Here is a 16,580-nt window from a genome sequence, read left to right as displayed (position 1 = left end):
GTCCTACCATCCTCCAACGCCTTCTGAGAACCACTTGTTTGCAAAATTGGACAAATGCTTGTTCGAGAAATCCAGCCTGCCTTTCCTCGGATACATTATCTCCCAACAAGGATTTTCCATGGACTCGGCTAAGTTAAAGGAATCCGGGATTAGCTGCAACCCGTGGGTCTTAAATCTCTCCGGTGCTTCCTGGGGTTTCTAAACTACTATCGCCATCTCATCCCACATTACTCGACTCTGGCTGCTCCTTTGACAGCCCTAACTCATAAGGGCCAAGATACTCAAATTGGACTCCGGAAGCCGTCACACAGGCACCTCCTTCCACCGCCTCAAAGAAGCCTTCCAGGTGGGGTCTTGCCTACATCACCCAGACCCAAACCATCCATTTCAAGTGGAAGTGGACGCCTCTGCAATTGGAGCTGGGCGAGTCCTTAGTCAATGCACTGCTTTTGGTACTACAGTCCCATGCTCATTCAACTCCCATAAATTCTCATCTGCAGAGCGAACTACAGTATAGGAGATCGTGAGTTACTTGCCATAAAATTGGCCCTCTAAGAATGGCGCCCGTGGCTAGAGGGTACGCAACATAAGTTCACTGTGTTCACCGATCATAAGAACCTGGAACATCTGAGCCATGCCCAATGTCTCAATGCCCGTCAAGCTTAACGGGCTCTGTTCTTTTCCAGGTTCAATTTTGAGCTTATTTACCATCCAACTGATAAAAACCTCCGGGCAGATGCCCTATCATGCTCTTTCGAGCCTGAAGACACTCCGAAAGAACCCAGCCATATAATAGACCCAGCCTGTATCTGTTTGTCTGCTACTTACCCAGTCCCTGCTGGGAAGATTGTCATGCCCAGACGACTCCGAGAAAGAGTACTCCGCTGGGCGCATGATTCTAAGTTTGCCGGTCACCCAGGCAAGCATGAACCATGGCACTGCTCCAGCGGTTCTTCTGGTGGCCTACTATGGTCTCTGATGCTAAAGTATATGTCGAATCCTGTAACACTTGTGCACAGCAAAAGCCCCCCAGTTGGTCGACCTTGGGGTTTCCTGCAACCACTTCCAGCTCCCGAGGAACCATGGACCCACCTGTCTATGGGATTTCATCGTGGATTTGCCTCCAAAGGGTCATACCATAATATGGGTAACCATAGACCAATTTTCAAAAATGGCCCATTTCGTCCGTCTACCAGGCCTACCATCTGCTCTAGAATTGGCACACCTATTTTTTCAACCATATCTTCAGGTTGCATGGCCTACCCAAGGACATCGTCTCTGATAGGAGGTCCACAGTTCATTGCTAGATATTGGCGTTCAGTATTAATATCAGTTTAAAAAACTGCCTATCATCCCCAAGCTAACGGACAAGCTGAGCAAATGAATCGCTCTTTGAAGGCCTTCCTGCATGCTTACATCAATGACCGCCAAGACAATTGGTCCGGAACTTTTATCCTGGGCGGAGTTTTCTCACAATCGCCACTGCTACAGGGACATCACCATTCTCTGTCGTCTTTGGAAAACAATCACGACCACCACTGCCCATACCTCTGTCAGCACTGTCCCCTGTGCTCAGGCTACTGTGGTGCCCTCAAGACTTTATGGGAGCAGACGAATCTTCGCTTACATCAATCTGCTTCCCAGGCCAAGAGAACTTCTGACAGTCACCGACATTCGGCTCCTGAATTCCTCCCTGGCCAGAAAGTCTGGTTAAGTACTCGGTATATCCGACTCAGAATACCTTCCCAAAGGTTCGCTCCAAGGTATATTGGACCTTTTATGGTCACCCGATGCATTAGACCCATTACATACCAGCTTCGGATGCCTCCTACGCTGGGAATACTAATACGTTTCACGTAGTTCTCTTAAAATTTGTTGTCCTATCCTGGCCTGCCAGAAAGGCTCCTGAACCACCTCTACTCATGGCTGAAACTGATACGATGTACAAGGTACATGAAGTCCTCGACGTCCGCCGTAGGAGCTGCTGGTGGGAATACCTCCTTTCTTGGGAGATTTACGGAACCAAAGACAATTCTTGGGAACCAGCTCAGAACATCCTGGATAAAACCCTCCTCGTGAACTATCATCGGGCCCATCCAGGCAAACCCCGACCTACAAGAGGGGGGGTGTAAAAGGGGGGTACTGTTATACGTGCCATCCACAGCAGACCCGCAGCTCACCTTTCCACAGGGACTCCAGCCTCTGGTTCCTCCTCGCTAGCGGCAGTGGGCCACCAGCTCCATCCTCAGGCCTCTCCCTGTGCCTCCAGCTCTGCCACAGTCCCCAGTGTTCCCAGTCCTGCTTACACTGCTCGTCGGACCTCTCCGCATGGCCCGTGGAGAGAGGCCACTACTCACACCATGCCCCTCCCTAGGTGTGCGTGAGCATCGCTGATCCTTAAGTAGGGACTGCGGCAGGAACCTAGCCGCGGCCCCGGATGAAGACGTCAACCTATCCTTAGTATTTAAGCTCAGGCTCCACTCCCTAGCATTGCCTTTGCAGCTGGTGTCCTCGCTGGTAGAGTATTCGTTGCTACTTAGAGATTCATCCCATCCCTACGTTCCTGGTTCCTGTCTCTTCGTTCCTGCCCTGCTTATGCTTCGGATTGACTACACGGACTTTGACTTTGTTTCGCCCGACTATGCTACAACCTATCTCTGGAACCAGACCTCTGCTTCGTCCGACTACACTATTGATTATCTCCGTGATCAGACCTCAGCCTTGCTTGCCATTGCCTCTGGATCGCCACCAGCCCTGACTCGAGCCTACCATTGGATGCCTCTTCTGCTTCTTCTGGATTCATCAGGCTTTGGCCTACCTTTGCTAGAACTCCCCTGTCTGCCTTCATTCCATTGGCGCCCGAGTTTCCAGGACATTATCCAGTCCGGAGTAAGACTGTACCATCTCTCGCCTGCTGCCTCTCGGCTGAACCAACTTCTCCTGCAACTATACACAGAGGCCCACCTAAGTCCTGCTGGCCCCGGCACCCAAAGGCTCAAACCCACGGGGAACGAGGGCTGGTATAGGTGAAGCTCCAGCGGCCTCTGCCTATCAGCCCACTCCACCTGCCGATGGTGGGGACCCATAGGTCCTTACCTATGAGTTGTGTCAACCCCACCTCGGCCCAAGGGTCCACCTCCAACGCAACACACAGATGGTTAAAAATGGCTTTTAGGTCTCTCTATTGTGGGGATTAAAAATACAGTGGGCACTATGAGGTATTTACCCTCCAAGATTGTTAGTGTATTTCAGGAACATTTTAATTCTTTATATTCTGCTTCCTCCACAGTTTCTGAAGATGAGGTTGAAAGTTTTTTAGATTTGATAGTCCTACCGGAAAGTCTGGCAGAGAAAAGAGGAAAATATTGGCTGTTCTTATTACATGTCTTTATTCTTAAAAAAATGCCTGCAACCTGATTGTATTCATCTGGATTTTTAATCATCGGCTCCTGTCAGAGCTGACTCTGCTTTTGTGTGAACTTTTTAATTTGGTTAGAGCTGCTGATTCGACTGTAGACCATTTGACAGATGCTCTAATAATGATGATACGAAAGAAAGACAGATTCTACTAATTAGAACTCTTATAGACTTATCCCCTTTTAAATACAGATGTAAAAATTTTGGCCAAGGTGCATCAGCAATGCCTAAAGTTCATTATTCCTTTGGTGATTCAGGAAGATCAAACTAGGTTTGTAAAAGAGGAAAACTCAGTTAATTACACAAGGCACCTGTTTAATATAGTACATTTAGCTAGGAAGCGCAAAATCCCAGGGATGGATTATTTCCTTAGATGCAGACAAAGTTTTTCATCGCATTGCCTAAGGTTTCTTGTTTTCTGTACTTAGAAGATTTAGGTTTCCAGCAGACTTCATATTTTGATATAATAGGGCAGATTAACAAACTAAAGAGTATCAAATTGCTTAGGACAAATGGTATACACCTCAGTGTTCTGAAAGATCTAAACAATGAAATTGAAGATCTATTATTATTAGTAATTTATAACCTATCATTAAAATAATTTATTCTGCTTGAAGACTGCGTGTGGCCAATATGACACCGATATTTGAAAAGGGCTCCAAGAGTGATCTGGAAAACTTATAGACTGGTGAGTCTGACTTCAGTGACAGAAAACAATCAAACTATTCTAAAGAATAAAATCACAGAACATATAGAAAGGCAGGGATTAATAGGATATAGCCAGCATGGATTTATACAAGGAAAGTTTTGCCTCACCAATATTCTACTTTTTTTTTTTAAAGCATAATAAGCATGGGATAATGGGGATCCAGTATATTCAGTGGATTTGGATTTTCAGAAAGTGTTTAAACAAAGTTCCCCATGAGAGACTCCTGACAAAAATAAAAAGTCATGGGATAAGAGACAAAGTCCTACTGTGGATTGCAAAATGGTTAAAAAATAGGAAACAGAGTAGGAATAAATCGTTAGTTTTCTCAGTGGAGAAGAGTAAACAGTGGAGAGCCTCAGGGATCTGACTGTGACTGGTAATTTTTAACATATTTATAAATTATCTGGAAAAGAGAACAACGAGTGAGGTGATCAAATTTGCAGATGACACAAAATTATTCTGAATAATGAAATCACAAGCGGAGTGTGATACATTACAGGAGGACCTTGTGAGACTGGAAGACTGAGCATCCATATGGCAGATGAAATATAATGTAAAGAAGTGCAAAGTGATGCATATAGAGAAAAATAACCCATGCTGTAGTTCCATATTAGGAGTTAGTACCGAGGAAAAAGATCTGGGCATCATAGTTGATATTACATTGAAATAATCATTTCAGTGTGCTGTGGCAGTCAAAAAAGCAAATAGAATGTTAGGAATTATTAGGGAGGAAATGGCAAATAAAACAGAGGATGTTATAATGCCTCTATCACTCCATGGTGAAATTGCAACTTGAATGCTGTGTGCAATTGTTACAATTCGGCCTGTGGCAGGAGCCACAGACCACCTCTCTCCTTCCTTTTTCTTCGCGGCTGGGGCCACGTTATGCTCTCTATGCAGCCCAGAGGCTGCCGTTTTCCATCGCGACCGATGCCGCGCTACTCCCCATCACGGCTGGAGCCGCATTGTACTTTTAAGCGGCATGGAGGCCGCCGACTCACTGCACACGTAGCCGGAGCCGCGTTGCTGCCAATCTTGCAGCCCGGAGGCTGTCGACATCTTCACTCATGACAGGAGCCACGTTGTAACTCCTTAAGCGGCCCAGAGACCGCCAACATGTTTCCTTCCGTGGCAGGAGCCGCGTTGCAGCATCCCCATTTGGCCCGGAGGCCACTACCTTACCTTGAGCCCTCCGGGGAAAGAGGGCCTGCATCCCCGGTCTCTCCTGATGGCTGGAGCCGCCAGCGATCCTCCTTCAGCAGCAGGAGCCGCCCTTGACACCGGGCTCTGCCTGAGGCCTGCTTCTCCTTCTGCAGTCTTCAGCGTCGTATCAGAGCTGCTGTCCAGGGTCCTGCTCTGCTTCCTGTTTCCTCCTAGGAGCCGAGGCCGGCTCTCTCTTCAGTATTTAAAGGGACAGCGAGGGAAGAGGTCCACCAGTGATGTCATCATGGGAGTCACCTCTTCTCCCTATAAAAGAGTCTTGTCTTCATTCTTTCCTTGCCTTCGCAAGGAGCAAGTCCTCCTTAGGACTTCTTGTCATCTGCTTCTCAAGGCACTTCATTTTATGTGGGATCCCATGTCTTCATGATGTCCTCACTCTACGTCTTCATCTTTTCAAGGTCTCCAGATGTCTCGTCTTGATGTCTTCTTTATCCGGTTGATCTTCGTTCTGGCAGCGCAAGTCTCCATAAGGTTCCAGCTTCTTATTTTAACCATCGTCATAGAGGCATCCCCTTGAATCCTAAACCTTGCCTGGATCCTTGGAGTCTGCACCCTGCCTCCACTTCACAAATGAACTCTATTATCCGATCCGTTCCGGCGTGGCCCTGCCTGGCCTTTATCAACTGTGCAGGGTGCATTTTGGAACAGGCTTCGTCGGAATCTTCACTTCATCTTCTTCTTCCCTCTGTGGGGAACCACCAGAGTGGGCCGTGACCTGTCTTTATTGGCTGAGAATATGGGCGCATGATGTGCAGTACCGACTCAGCTCTGCCAACTTGTGTGGGGAACCACTAGCGTGGTCTGCGACCAGCCTATCCTGGCTGTGTAGGGCGCGCTGCCTGCGTGGTCCGAGACCAGTCCGGCTAGGTTGTGTAGGGCGTGTGATGTCCAGTACCGACTCAGTTATCTTACCACTAGGTTTAAAAACGCTATTTTTAGGTGCGAAAATCACCACAATCTGTTGCCCAATCGACGTCGGTCTGACGTGCCGGTTAATGACGTCGGCACGTCAGACCGACATCGATTGGGCAACAGATTGTGGTGATTTTCGTGCCTAAAAATAGCGTTTTTAAACCTAGTGGTAAGCCAGCGTAGGTGCACTCTTACTTAAAAAGTCTTGACAGACTGATACAGGTACGTCAATATGTATTGTTACAAGGTGAACAGTAGTGCATTTTCTAGTATTAGACTGCTCGGTACTGACATTGTTCCTGGATATTATGTTCTTGTGCTTTTTCAGATTGTTGCTAAAATTATTCCCCCCGAGGCAGCCGGGTGGCGAAACACGGGACCATGTTGGGGGATGTTCGGTAAAAGACTGTATCTTTAACAAGGAGTTGCCGCAATAACAATTTCATAAATGATTAATTATAAAGTACACCAGGAACTCACTCATTTCTTGCACTTGTGTGGATGCTTACTATTGTGAGTGCAAGTGGTACTCCGGTGTGTTGTTGGATCTATTAACGCCTGCCAGGAGCAGGCGTTAAGAGATGAGCGCATCAAAAAAAGAATAAAAAGAAAAGAAATAAATGAAAAAGAAATTGACGATCACAAAAACCAAATGCCAAGTTTAACAGCGTCTGTTTTTGTGACGTAAGGGCAGACGCCGATGGTGTGGAAGGTGCAGCACAGCTCCGTTTTGTACTTGGGGTGGCGGGTCAGGCTGCGCAGCTCGTGGAAGCCGTGGACGAACTGGCACTTCTCGCTGTATTTGCAGGTACAGCTCTCTTCAAAGGGCCGACACAGCTCCATCTTGTAGCGGGTCGACTTGATCTGGGTGCTTGGTTTCTGCTGCTGCTGGAGGTGCTGGCTGTGCTCCCCGTTCTCACTGAATGAACGGTCGCAGAACTTGTTCTGTTTGTTCAGCAGGGCCATGCTCACCGAGCCCTTCGTCAGGTGGCAGAAGGAGTTGCCAGGGAACTTGGAGGCGGCGGTGTTGTTGTTGGCCAGAGCTGGTAAGTTGCTGGTCGAGTGTCTGTGCAGGAATCCCGGTACGAAGCTGGAGCTTTCGTGACTGCCGTACGCTGGTCATGAAAACCGTACGGCAGTAAGGGAAACCGATGCCGATAAACTCGGCATTGGTTTTTAGCGACCTTGCTGTGGCCACCCTTGCACTTTATTCTGCCTTATCCTTGTCCCTGTTTGTAGTGAGCCTGTTACAGGCCTTCTTGCCCTCTCTTTGTTCCTGTTTCCCTAGCTGATGTGGGGGCCTTCCAGTGGTCCTCCTGCCTGTTACTTCTCCCTGTAGAGATCGCTTGGATCCCTACTAGGAACAGGTATAGGAGCAAACCACTTTTGTTTTGGGAGGAAACAGAGGTCAATATTAAAACGGGTGCGTGTGCCCCCATACACACATGTATCAGTGTGCAAGCAAAGATACACTGGAATTGTTAATTGTGCATGCACTTGGAAATGCGTGTTTTAAAATGCATCAACCACGCATAATTATGTTCTGAATTTTAAAGATTACTCGAGCACAGCTCTTCCATAGGATCTTGTCATCTTTTACATACATACTTAAGCAAATTTCAAAACATGCTCTTGCAAGGCACATTCCCAGTTTTGCAATTAGTCCACCAGTTTGTCCAGTTAATAGCGAGATCTTTCAGACTTCTAGTTCATCCCTCATGTTCCCCAGATGACCCGAACCCCTCACCTTCTTCTATAAGCTCTAAAACTCAAGATCTTCAGACTTGCTCCTCATCAGGAGCAGCAGTAAAGTTATGCGGCTATCTAACGTATGTGCGCTGTGGTTTTTGGTTTTAAAATTCGGAGTTATATGCATGTCTTGGCCCTGTCCCAGAACACCCATGCCCCGCCCATTCTTTACATGTGCACGGGTACATATGCGCGTATTTTGGAGCTTTTTAAAATCTGCATTGCTCATGTGTGGCCCGCAAACATGCTTATATGGGCATTGGTGCACGAGCAACACTTTTAAAATCGGCCTGATTATAAGTGTAGTGTGGGTTTAGAGCTCCCCCATGTGGGGAAAAGTATTTGGTAAGTTCCTCTGCTATACAAGCTCTGACCACCATCAAGCAGGCCGATGCAATATTGGGCGCTAAGGTCAGCATGCCACTGAACGCGCGGATGAACGGGCTAGAATTACGCCCGATGCAATACCAGGGTTAGTGCATCCAAACTGCGCATCTAAGCTAGCGCATAGCTAATAGCGCTCATCACATGTAAAGGCACGTTGATGAGGCTATTAGCTAGTACACCCGATGTAAAAAAAAAGTTACCGCGCGCTGGCCACGCATGCTTTTACACTCAAAAATTAATGCCAGCCCCAGAGCTGACGTTAGGTATTGAGTTGCCCCAAGCCATGCACAGAAAAGCAGAAAATATTGCTTTCCTATGGTTCCTCCAACTTAATATTGTCGTGATACTAAGCAGGAGGAACAACAGAAGCAGCAAAAAAAAAAAAAAAAGGGCCTTTAAAGCAGTCAGGTTAGGAAAAGAGAAGCTCAATTTATAAGTGTCTGTATTCCTAACCCGTGACCGTGCATGGGTTAGGAAAAACGGATGCTCGTAAAATCGAGTGTCCATTTTCCTAACCTGCGCACAGCCACGTCTCCTGGGTGCTCGATGCCACGGATGCGCTAGGGACGCACAATTTATCCCTAGTACGTCCTTTTTTTGCGCAGCAGCTTATTTGCCTATTGCATCGAGTGCCCAGGAGAGGTGATTGTGCCCCTGTTAAAAAAAACAAAATAAACTATCCCCAGTTTGGACGCGTATTTTTAATGCACCGGTATTGCATCGGCCTGACAGAGTGTGGATTTTAGTTTCTTTTTCCAGAAGCGGCATGTCTTGGCTGTCCTCTTCTATTTTCTGTTGTTTAACGTACCTTTTATTTTGGATATGGGATTTTCTGTCCACCCTCCCTATCCTTTTTTGTATTTTTTAATCTGATTTCTTTGAGTTCCGAGTACCCATTAACTAGGGACTCATTACATTATTTTCTTTACTGATCTAACATCAAAGGGAGAAGTTGTTTCCCCGAAAAGGAAGCAGTGGATGGTCAGTATCCAGAGGACAATGAGAGAGAGGAGAACGGAGGTGGGAGGTATAAAGCATGCCCTATGCCAATGGGATGGATGAAACATCAGATTAAAGACTGAATCCGTTGGCTTTAACATCTTAAACTTAGCAGGACTGTGAGAAGTCGCACATTTATTTAAAGCAGTTGTAACATGGAAAAGTAAACTGACCTGCTGTAAAGAACATTTTCATCCTTTCATACTATGTCAGTAAAAGTATCATTGGAAACCATCAAAACTTCCAGCAGTATTTCCTTGTTTAATAACTTTAATACTTATCTGTGCTGTTATCATCACTGCAGTATACAAGAACTTTGAACTAGGAATTAAAAGTAGCATTGAAAGTTTATCTATCTTCCACTCCAATGTACGTTATCCCAGATGCTGAAATTGCAACCCCTTATGTTGCATCATCAGATACAATGTATTATACAATGTGGTGGAAGTATGTTTCCAAACGAGTCTGTGTGGCATTTGCCAAACAGCAATGGTATATAGAAATTCTTCTGAATTCAATAAAAATATATGAACAAAAAAATAAAATAGTCTTTTAAACAGGAACCTTTCCTAGTGGTTAAGCCATGTGAGTAACTGGCAGCTCATTTCTGAAACGTTCGCTGTTCCTAGATCTCCAGGGTCTGCAGCTTGTTGCGCTTTTACGACTAAATCGTTTGCGACTCCATCTTGTTTGCTGTCACCACTTCTTCCCTTGGATATGGCTTTTATGTGCATGTAGATTGTATCGTTATGCATTAAAGTTTGCCAAATGCCCTTTTTTAGTACTTACATTTCTTTTCTCTATTGCTCCTGCAGGTGCTGGGACTGCTGGTGTGGACACTGATAGCCAGCACAGAATACTTCCGGTTTCCTGCCTTTGGCTGGGTGATGTTTGTTGCCGTGTTTTACTGGGTTCTTACTGTCTTTTTTTTAATCATCTACATTACAATGACATATACCAGGATCCCACAGGTACCATGGACCACAGTGGTAAGTGAGGATACGAGCAAAAGCACCTAGAGTTTACTTTGCACTGGCAGGTTTAATTTTTTTTCCCCCTTTTATCAAGCAAAAAGTGTTGCCAAAAATCTTATTACCACTACTAGAGGGCAGTTCAAGACCCCTTAACATTACCCCCATTCGCAGGTTTAGTAATAGAATTCCATTTCAACTTGGCCCAATGTAATCAGACATGAGTAAAAAAAAAATGTGCACTGAATTTCGGTGCACATTTTCTTTATGTATGCGCTAAAAAAGGTTTGTGCCTGACGCAGAAAGCTAATAGTACGTGTAACCCCCCTGATAGGGTACATAAAAGAGGGTCTGATGCAGGAATAGTGTGGTCTTGGCACCGGCCTCCGTGAGTTTAAAAAAAAAAAAAAGTGCATCTTAGTCATGCAGATGGTGGACTGGACCTAGCTCAGAGGCTTGGGACAATATTTTCTTAAGATGGACAAGAAAAAATACCCAAATCCTTTTCCCCTCTGTGACTATCTGACCGCACCCTTATACCCACAATCTTCAGTCTTTTCTTCTTAAAGTTTGATATCTTCACACCTCAAATCCACAACCCTGGGATAGGTATTTAGAGTTGAGTTCCATCGGTAGTTATATTTCACAATGATAAATTTTTAATCTTCTGAGATTACTAACAGCGAATTCACAATAATACAAACAGTGACAGATTTATGATTTTGATGCTCCTAGGTACTGTTGGTGTTGTGGCCCCCTCCTCCCTGAGCCACCATCAGCACATTAGATCAGATAACAGGGAGCATAAGGTTTATGGCACAGCACCACAGTTTTCTGAGGAATTTCAGGCAGATTCTCCAGCAAAAATTAGAAAATTCTGAAGCACATTAACAAATACTTCCATCTTTTATTTTACATTATAAGAATAAAATAGTTTTTCCAATGTCGCTTAAGTGTATATAAATTATTTTCTTTTTATTGGATGGGGAAAAGGGATTGCAAGTATCAGGATAAGGAGGAAATCTCAGGGATAGGGAGAGGAATGGATGAGGACCAGTAATGGGAAGAGATGACTGGGAATGGGGAGGGAAGATCAGAAATCTTAGATAGGGAGAGAAGGCAGGAGGATCAGGAATGGGGAGAAATATAAGAAGGAGAGAAGACTGGGGATGGGAGGAGGAGAGGAAGAGAGGATTGAGAATGGACATAATGGAAAACAGGTAAGACTGAGGAAGGATGAGGGAATAACAGGGATCTGGGATGGGGAAAGGAAGGGAGGAGGAATACGAGAAGGAAAAAAAAAAAGAGGAGAGAGGACCAGGAATGGGGAGGATGGGGAAGAGGATTGTGAGAAATTGCAAGAGGATATTGCAAAACTGGGAGATTGGGTATGCAAATGGCAAATGAAATTTAATGTAGACTAGTGTGAAGTGATATATTGTATCTAGGACTTCCAGCCATAAATATTCGGCCCCTTCAAATTATTCAGAACTCAGCTGCTCGCTTAGGGGAAGATTTTAAAAGCCTTACGCGCATAGTGGGGTTACGCGCGCCGGGCATATTTTCAAAAGGCCCGGCAGCGTGCGTAAAGCCCCGGGACGCATGTAAGTCCCGGGGGCTTGAAAAAATGGGTGGTCCGGGGGCGGGGGCATGGCCACAGGCCTCTGCTGGGCCGGTGGATCGTGCACCGGCAGTTGGCCGGCAGGCGTAACTTGTGAAATAAAGGTACGGGGGGGGGGGGGGGGTGGGAAAGAAAGTTCCCTCCGAGGCCGCTCTGATTTGGAGGCCTTGGAGGGAATGGGGAAAGCCAGCTGGTCTCCCGAGGGCTCAATGCGCACAAGGTGCACTAGTGTGCACCCCCTTGCGCGCGCGACCCCTGATTTTATAACATGCGCACGGCTGCGCGCGCATGTTATAAAATCGGGCGTATATTTGTGCGCACTGGGTAGCGTGCACAAATGTAGGCCGCATGTGTACATTTTAAAATCTTCCCCTTAATATAGAACATACCTTGTAAAGATCATATTACCCCAACATTACAATTTTTACATTGGTTACCAGTTTAATATCGTATTCAATACAAAGTTCTTACCACCATTCATAATCTATAATCCATCATCAGTCTGGCTATGTTCAATGTTAAAGCTTTACAAACCGTCTCGACAAATACGCTCCATGGATAAATGCATCCTAGAAGTGCTTACCATTAAGACAGCAAGACTAGATTTGACTCATAAGCGAGCAGTTTCAGTGGCTGGTCCAGTTTTATGGAACTCTTTGCCTGAAAATATCCGTCTCATATCAAATACTAAAGGTTTCAAAAAAGCTTTAAAAACATTTCTGCTCCATTGCCTACAAAATCACATAGTTATTGTTTTATGACTTTTACTTGTTTGTTTAAGTTTTAATTTGTAGTCTGTTATTGTATATTGCTTTTATTTTTATCTTAACTTGTTTTATTTCTGTTATATTATTTTGTATTTATGTATGTAACCAATTTGTAAACTGCTGAGATCAATTACCCAATTATTTAAAGCGGTATATAAGAACATTTAAATAAATAAATAGGGAAGAATAACCCAAATTAAAGATACAAAATGCAAGTTTCCACATTAGGAGTCACCACTCAGGGAAAGGATTTAGGTGTCATCATTGAAAATACGTTGAAATCTTCTGCTCAGTGTGCAGCAGCAGCAGCAGCCAAGAAAGCAAATAGAATGCTAGGGAATTATTAGGAAAGGCATGGAGAATAAAACAGAGAATATCATAATGCCTCTGTATCGCTCCATGGTACAAATCTCATCTTGAGTACTGTGTGCAATTCTGGGCACCACATGTCAAGAAAGATATAGCAGAATTAGAAAAGGTACAGAGAAGGATGACCAAAATGATAAAGGGGATGGAACAATTCCCCCTATGAGGAAAGACTAAAGAGATTAGGACTCTTCAGCTTGGAGAAGAGACGGCTGAGGAGGGGTATGATAGAGGCCTTTAAAATAATGAGTGGAATGGAACAAGTAAAAGTTAATCAGTTGTTTACTCTTTCAGAAAGTACAAAGACCAGGGGGCACACAATGAAGTTACTGAGTAATACATTTAAAACTAATAAGAGAAAATATTTTTTTACTCAACTCATAATTAAGCTCTGGAATTCATTGCCAGAGGACGTGGTGAAAGCTATTAGTATAGCTGCATTTAAAAAAGGTTTGTTCAAGTTCCTAGAGGAAAAGTCCATTAACCATAATGAAGGTAGAGTTGCAGAAATCCACTGCTTATTTTCGGGATAAGCAGCTTGGAATCTGTCTACCCCTTGGGATCCTGCCAGGTACTTGTGTCCTGGCTTGGCCACTGTTGGAAGCAGGATACTGGGCATAATGGACCCTTGGTCTGACCCAGTATGGCAAGCCTTCTGTTCTTATGTAGAAAGTAAGAGGGGTTGGGAGAAGTCAAATCCAAGATCAAGGGAGAGAGGCTCTGAATGGTGGGGGGGAAGAGAGAGACGGGAGGAGGCAGGTTTCCTTACTGTGATTTGGTCCTAATCTCCCTTGCATTCCCTCTCTAACCACCCAATGATTCTAGCATACACACACACACTCCTCCCCCTCCAATACGAAGTCCTTCCCTCACATTTATAAACACACTATCTCCTCTCCCCCTCTCATATACAGACACATGCTCCCAGATTGATCCACTCTCCTCTCCCCAGCCTCTCTCCTCACACCCCAGTGGTCTCCCAGTCAGCCTCTCCTAACCTCCCTAAAATGATCCTCCTTTGCTGTGTCTGCTCTAGGCTCTCCCCCTCCCTTCCCCCCCCCTGTCCTTGAATGAAAGAAGATGAAGGGGTGCTGGATTAGGGCGCAGAGCAACTCTTATTTGCTTTGCTTGTAAGCTTTACTATCCTTAACATAAGGCATGGGGGTAACCTGCATGGAGCAGCAGTTACTACCCTTGGTGGACACTTGGGGGTAACCTGCATGGAGCGGCAGTTACTACCCTTAACAGAATCATGGGGATAACCTGCATGGAGCGGCAGTTACTACCCTTGGTGGACACTTGGGGGTACCCTACATGGAGCGGCAGTTACTACCCTTGGTGGACACTTGGGGGTACCCTGCACGGAGCGGCAGTTACTACCCTTGGTGGACACTTGGGGGGTACCCTGCACGGAGCGGCAGTTACTACCCTTGGTGGACACTTGGGGGTACCCTGCACGGAGCGGCAGTTACTACCCTTGGTGGACACTTGGGGGTACCCTGCACGGAGCGGCAGTTACTACCCTTGGTGGACACTTGGGGGGTACCCTGCACGGAGCGGCAGTTACTACCCTTGGTGGACACTTGGGGGTAACCTGCACGGAGCGGCAGTTACTACCCTTGGTGGACACTTGGGGGTAACCTGCACGGAGCAGCAGGTGCTGCCATGGGAAGCTTGCTGGGCAGACTGGATGGACCATTTGGTCTCTTTCTGCTGGCAATACTATGTTACTATGTTTTGTTACCCTTCCCCCTCCTGTTCCCTGCACGCTGTCTGGTTTGGTTTGGGGTTGACCAGGAAGTAGAGGGATGTTCTTTGCTAAGTGAGATTCATAACAGCTGAAGGACAGCAGACCTTCAGCCAGCCTGCTGCCCCACAGATCTATGCCATCCTAGGTACTGGTCTGGTATGTCTCGACAAATTCAGGCACAAATACAAAAATCACCAAAAAGAATGGGTCACAAGATTCATGACAGACATACAGAAGAACAAAAACAATTATACGTTTAGCTTCCTCTTCCTTTAGCTTTCAGATCTTAATCTGGTTCTCTATATCAGTGATTTTCAACCTTTTTTGAGCCGCGGCACACTTTTTACACTTAAAAAATCCCGGGGCACACCACCAACCAAAATGGCACAAAATGACACTAAAACAGTACATATTATACATCAAGAAAAATGAACTTAAAAAGCCATCTTTACTTACCCCCTCCAGCAGCTCTCTTACTCTTCTTCCATGCAGGCTGTAGTACACACCAGAAGCAGCAGTAGTGGCTAAGCTCTATACCAGGGGTCAGGAACCTTTTTGGCTGAGAGAGCCATAAACGCCACATATTTTAAAATGTAATTCCATGAGAGCCATACAATATGTTTAAAACTAAATACAAGTAAATGTGTGCATTTTATGTAAGATCACACTTTTAAAGTACAATAAGTCTCTGAAAATATTACACCAGGCCTTAAGACACCAATACATCTCCTATTAGGAAAACGGACCAAGTCAGGCTGCTATAGAGTCCTACACAGAAACAACACGCCAGCAGAAAACCTCACCTGAATCACGTGCTGTCCCTCACCTAACATAGAATAAAGAGACCAAAACGCATAACAAGAAGCATGCAGAAAAAACTGAATTGGAAACTGCAACAAGCCAGAGTCTCTGTATGCAGTGTAACAAAGGAAAAAAGAAACATCACCCATCCTTATAAAACAAATCAAGAAATATAAAATCATCAGCAGTAAAACTGTACTAACAAAAAGAACATATTTTGAAACAGCTGATGAGTGGAATATCCAATAATTAAAAACTCATATAAAACATTTCCAGATACCAACAAAATATTTAAAAATAGCAGACACAAAGACCCAGTAATGAAAAATAATAAGGATACAAAAATTTTTTTGCTCTGCATACCTGGGAACATTTGATATCCAGGTGTCCTGAGATTGTTCTGAATTAGCAGGAGGTGGGGTGGTTTGCTTGGAACTTTCTCCTCTCTCAGTCACATACCAGCGCTCTCTCTCACACTGGCTCTCAATGACACACCTATACACACATGCTCTCAGTACTCACATATATACATGTTTTTTCTCTCTCATATAGGCTCTTAATTACACATTTACACACATGCTGTCTATCTTTTCACGCTTACACACACACACACACACAGGCTTTCAATCACATAAATACATGCTGTCTTTTTCTCTCACACACAGACTCTCATTCACATGCTTACAAACATGTCCTCTCTTTCTCTCATTTACACACAGGCTCTCAATCACATACTCACATGCTCCATCACCTAAACCAGCTGTCAATCAGACACAGACACACATGATCTCTCTCTTACTTATACACACAGGCTCTTAATCATACATACACATGATTTCTCTCACACACAAAGGATCTCAATCATACACACATACTCTTTCACACAAACTTACACATACAGGTTCCCAAT

The 16,580-nt window shown here is 45.1% G+C and overlaps 1 protein-coding gene across 2 annotated transcripts in view; it reads left to right on the top strand.

Moving 5' to 3' along the window:
- The window catches only part of CMTM8 (CKLF like MARVEL transmembrane domain containing 8), an 89,684-nt gene that overhangs the window by 36,871 nt on the left and 36,233 nt on the right, over positions 1–16,580 (top strand). Inside the window, exons 1-2 of one of the 2 annotated variants that reach the window (XM_029589414.1) lie at positions 7,161–7,305; positions 10,210–10,383. In XM_029589414.1, coding sequence (XP_029445274.1) covers positions 7,183–7,305; positions 10,210–10,383 — 297 coding nt within the window. In that variant the 5' untranslated portion in view covers positions 7,161–7,182. Of the gene's footprint in view, positions 1–7,160; positions 7,306–10,209; positions 10,384–16,580 lie in introns of those variants that run through there. The other variant, XM_029589413.1, reaches the window with a different exon arrangement.

The sequence above is a fragment of the Rhinatrema bivittatum genome, chromosome 2 (genome assembly GCF_901001135.1).
Source record: "Rhinatrema bivittatum chromosome 2, aRhiBiv1.1, whole genome shotgun sequence".
In the NCBI taxonomy this organism is placed as follows: domain Eukaryota; kingdom Metazoa; phylum Chordata; class Amphibia; order Gymnophiona; family Rhinatrematidae; genus Rhinatrema; species Rhinatrema bivittatum.
This window is presented reverse-complemented; position numbering and strand designations above follow the sequence as displayed.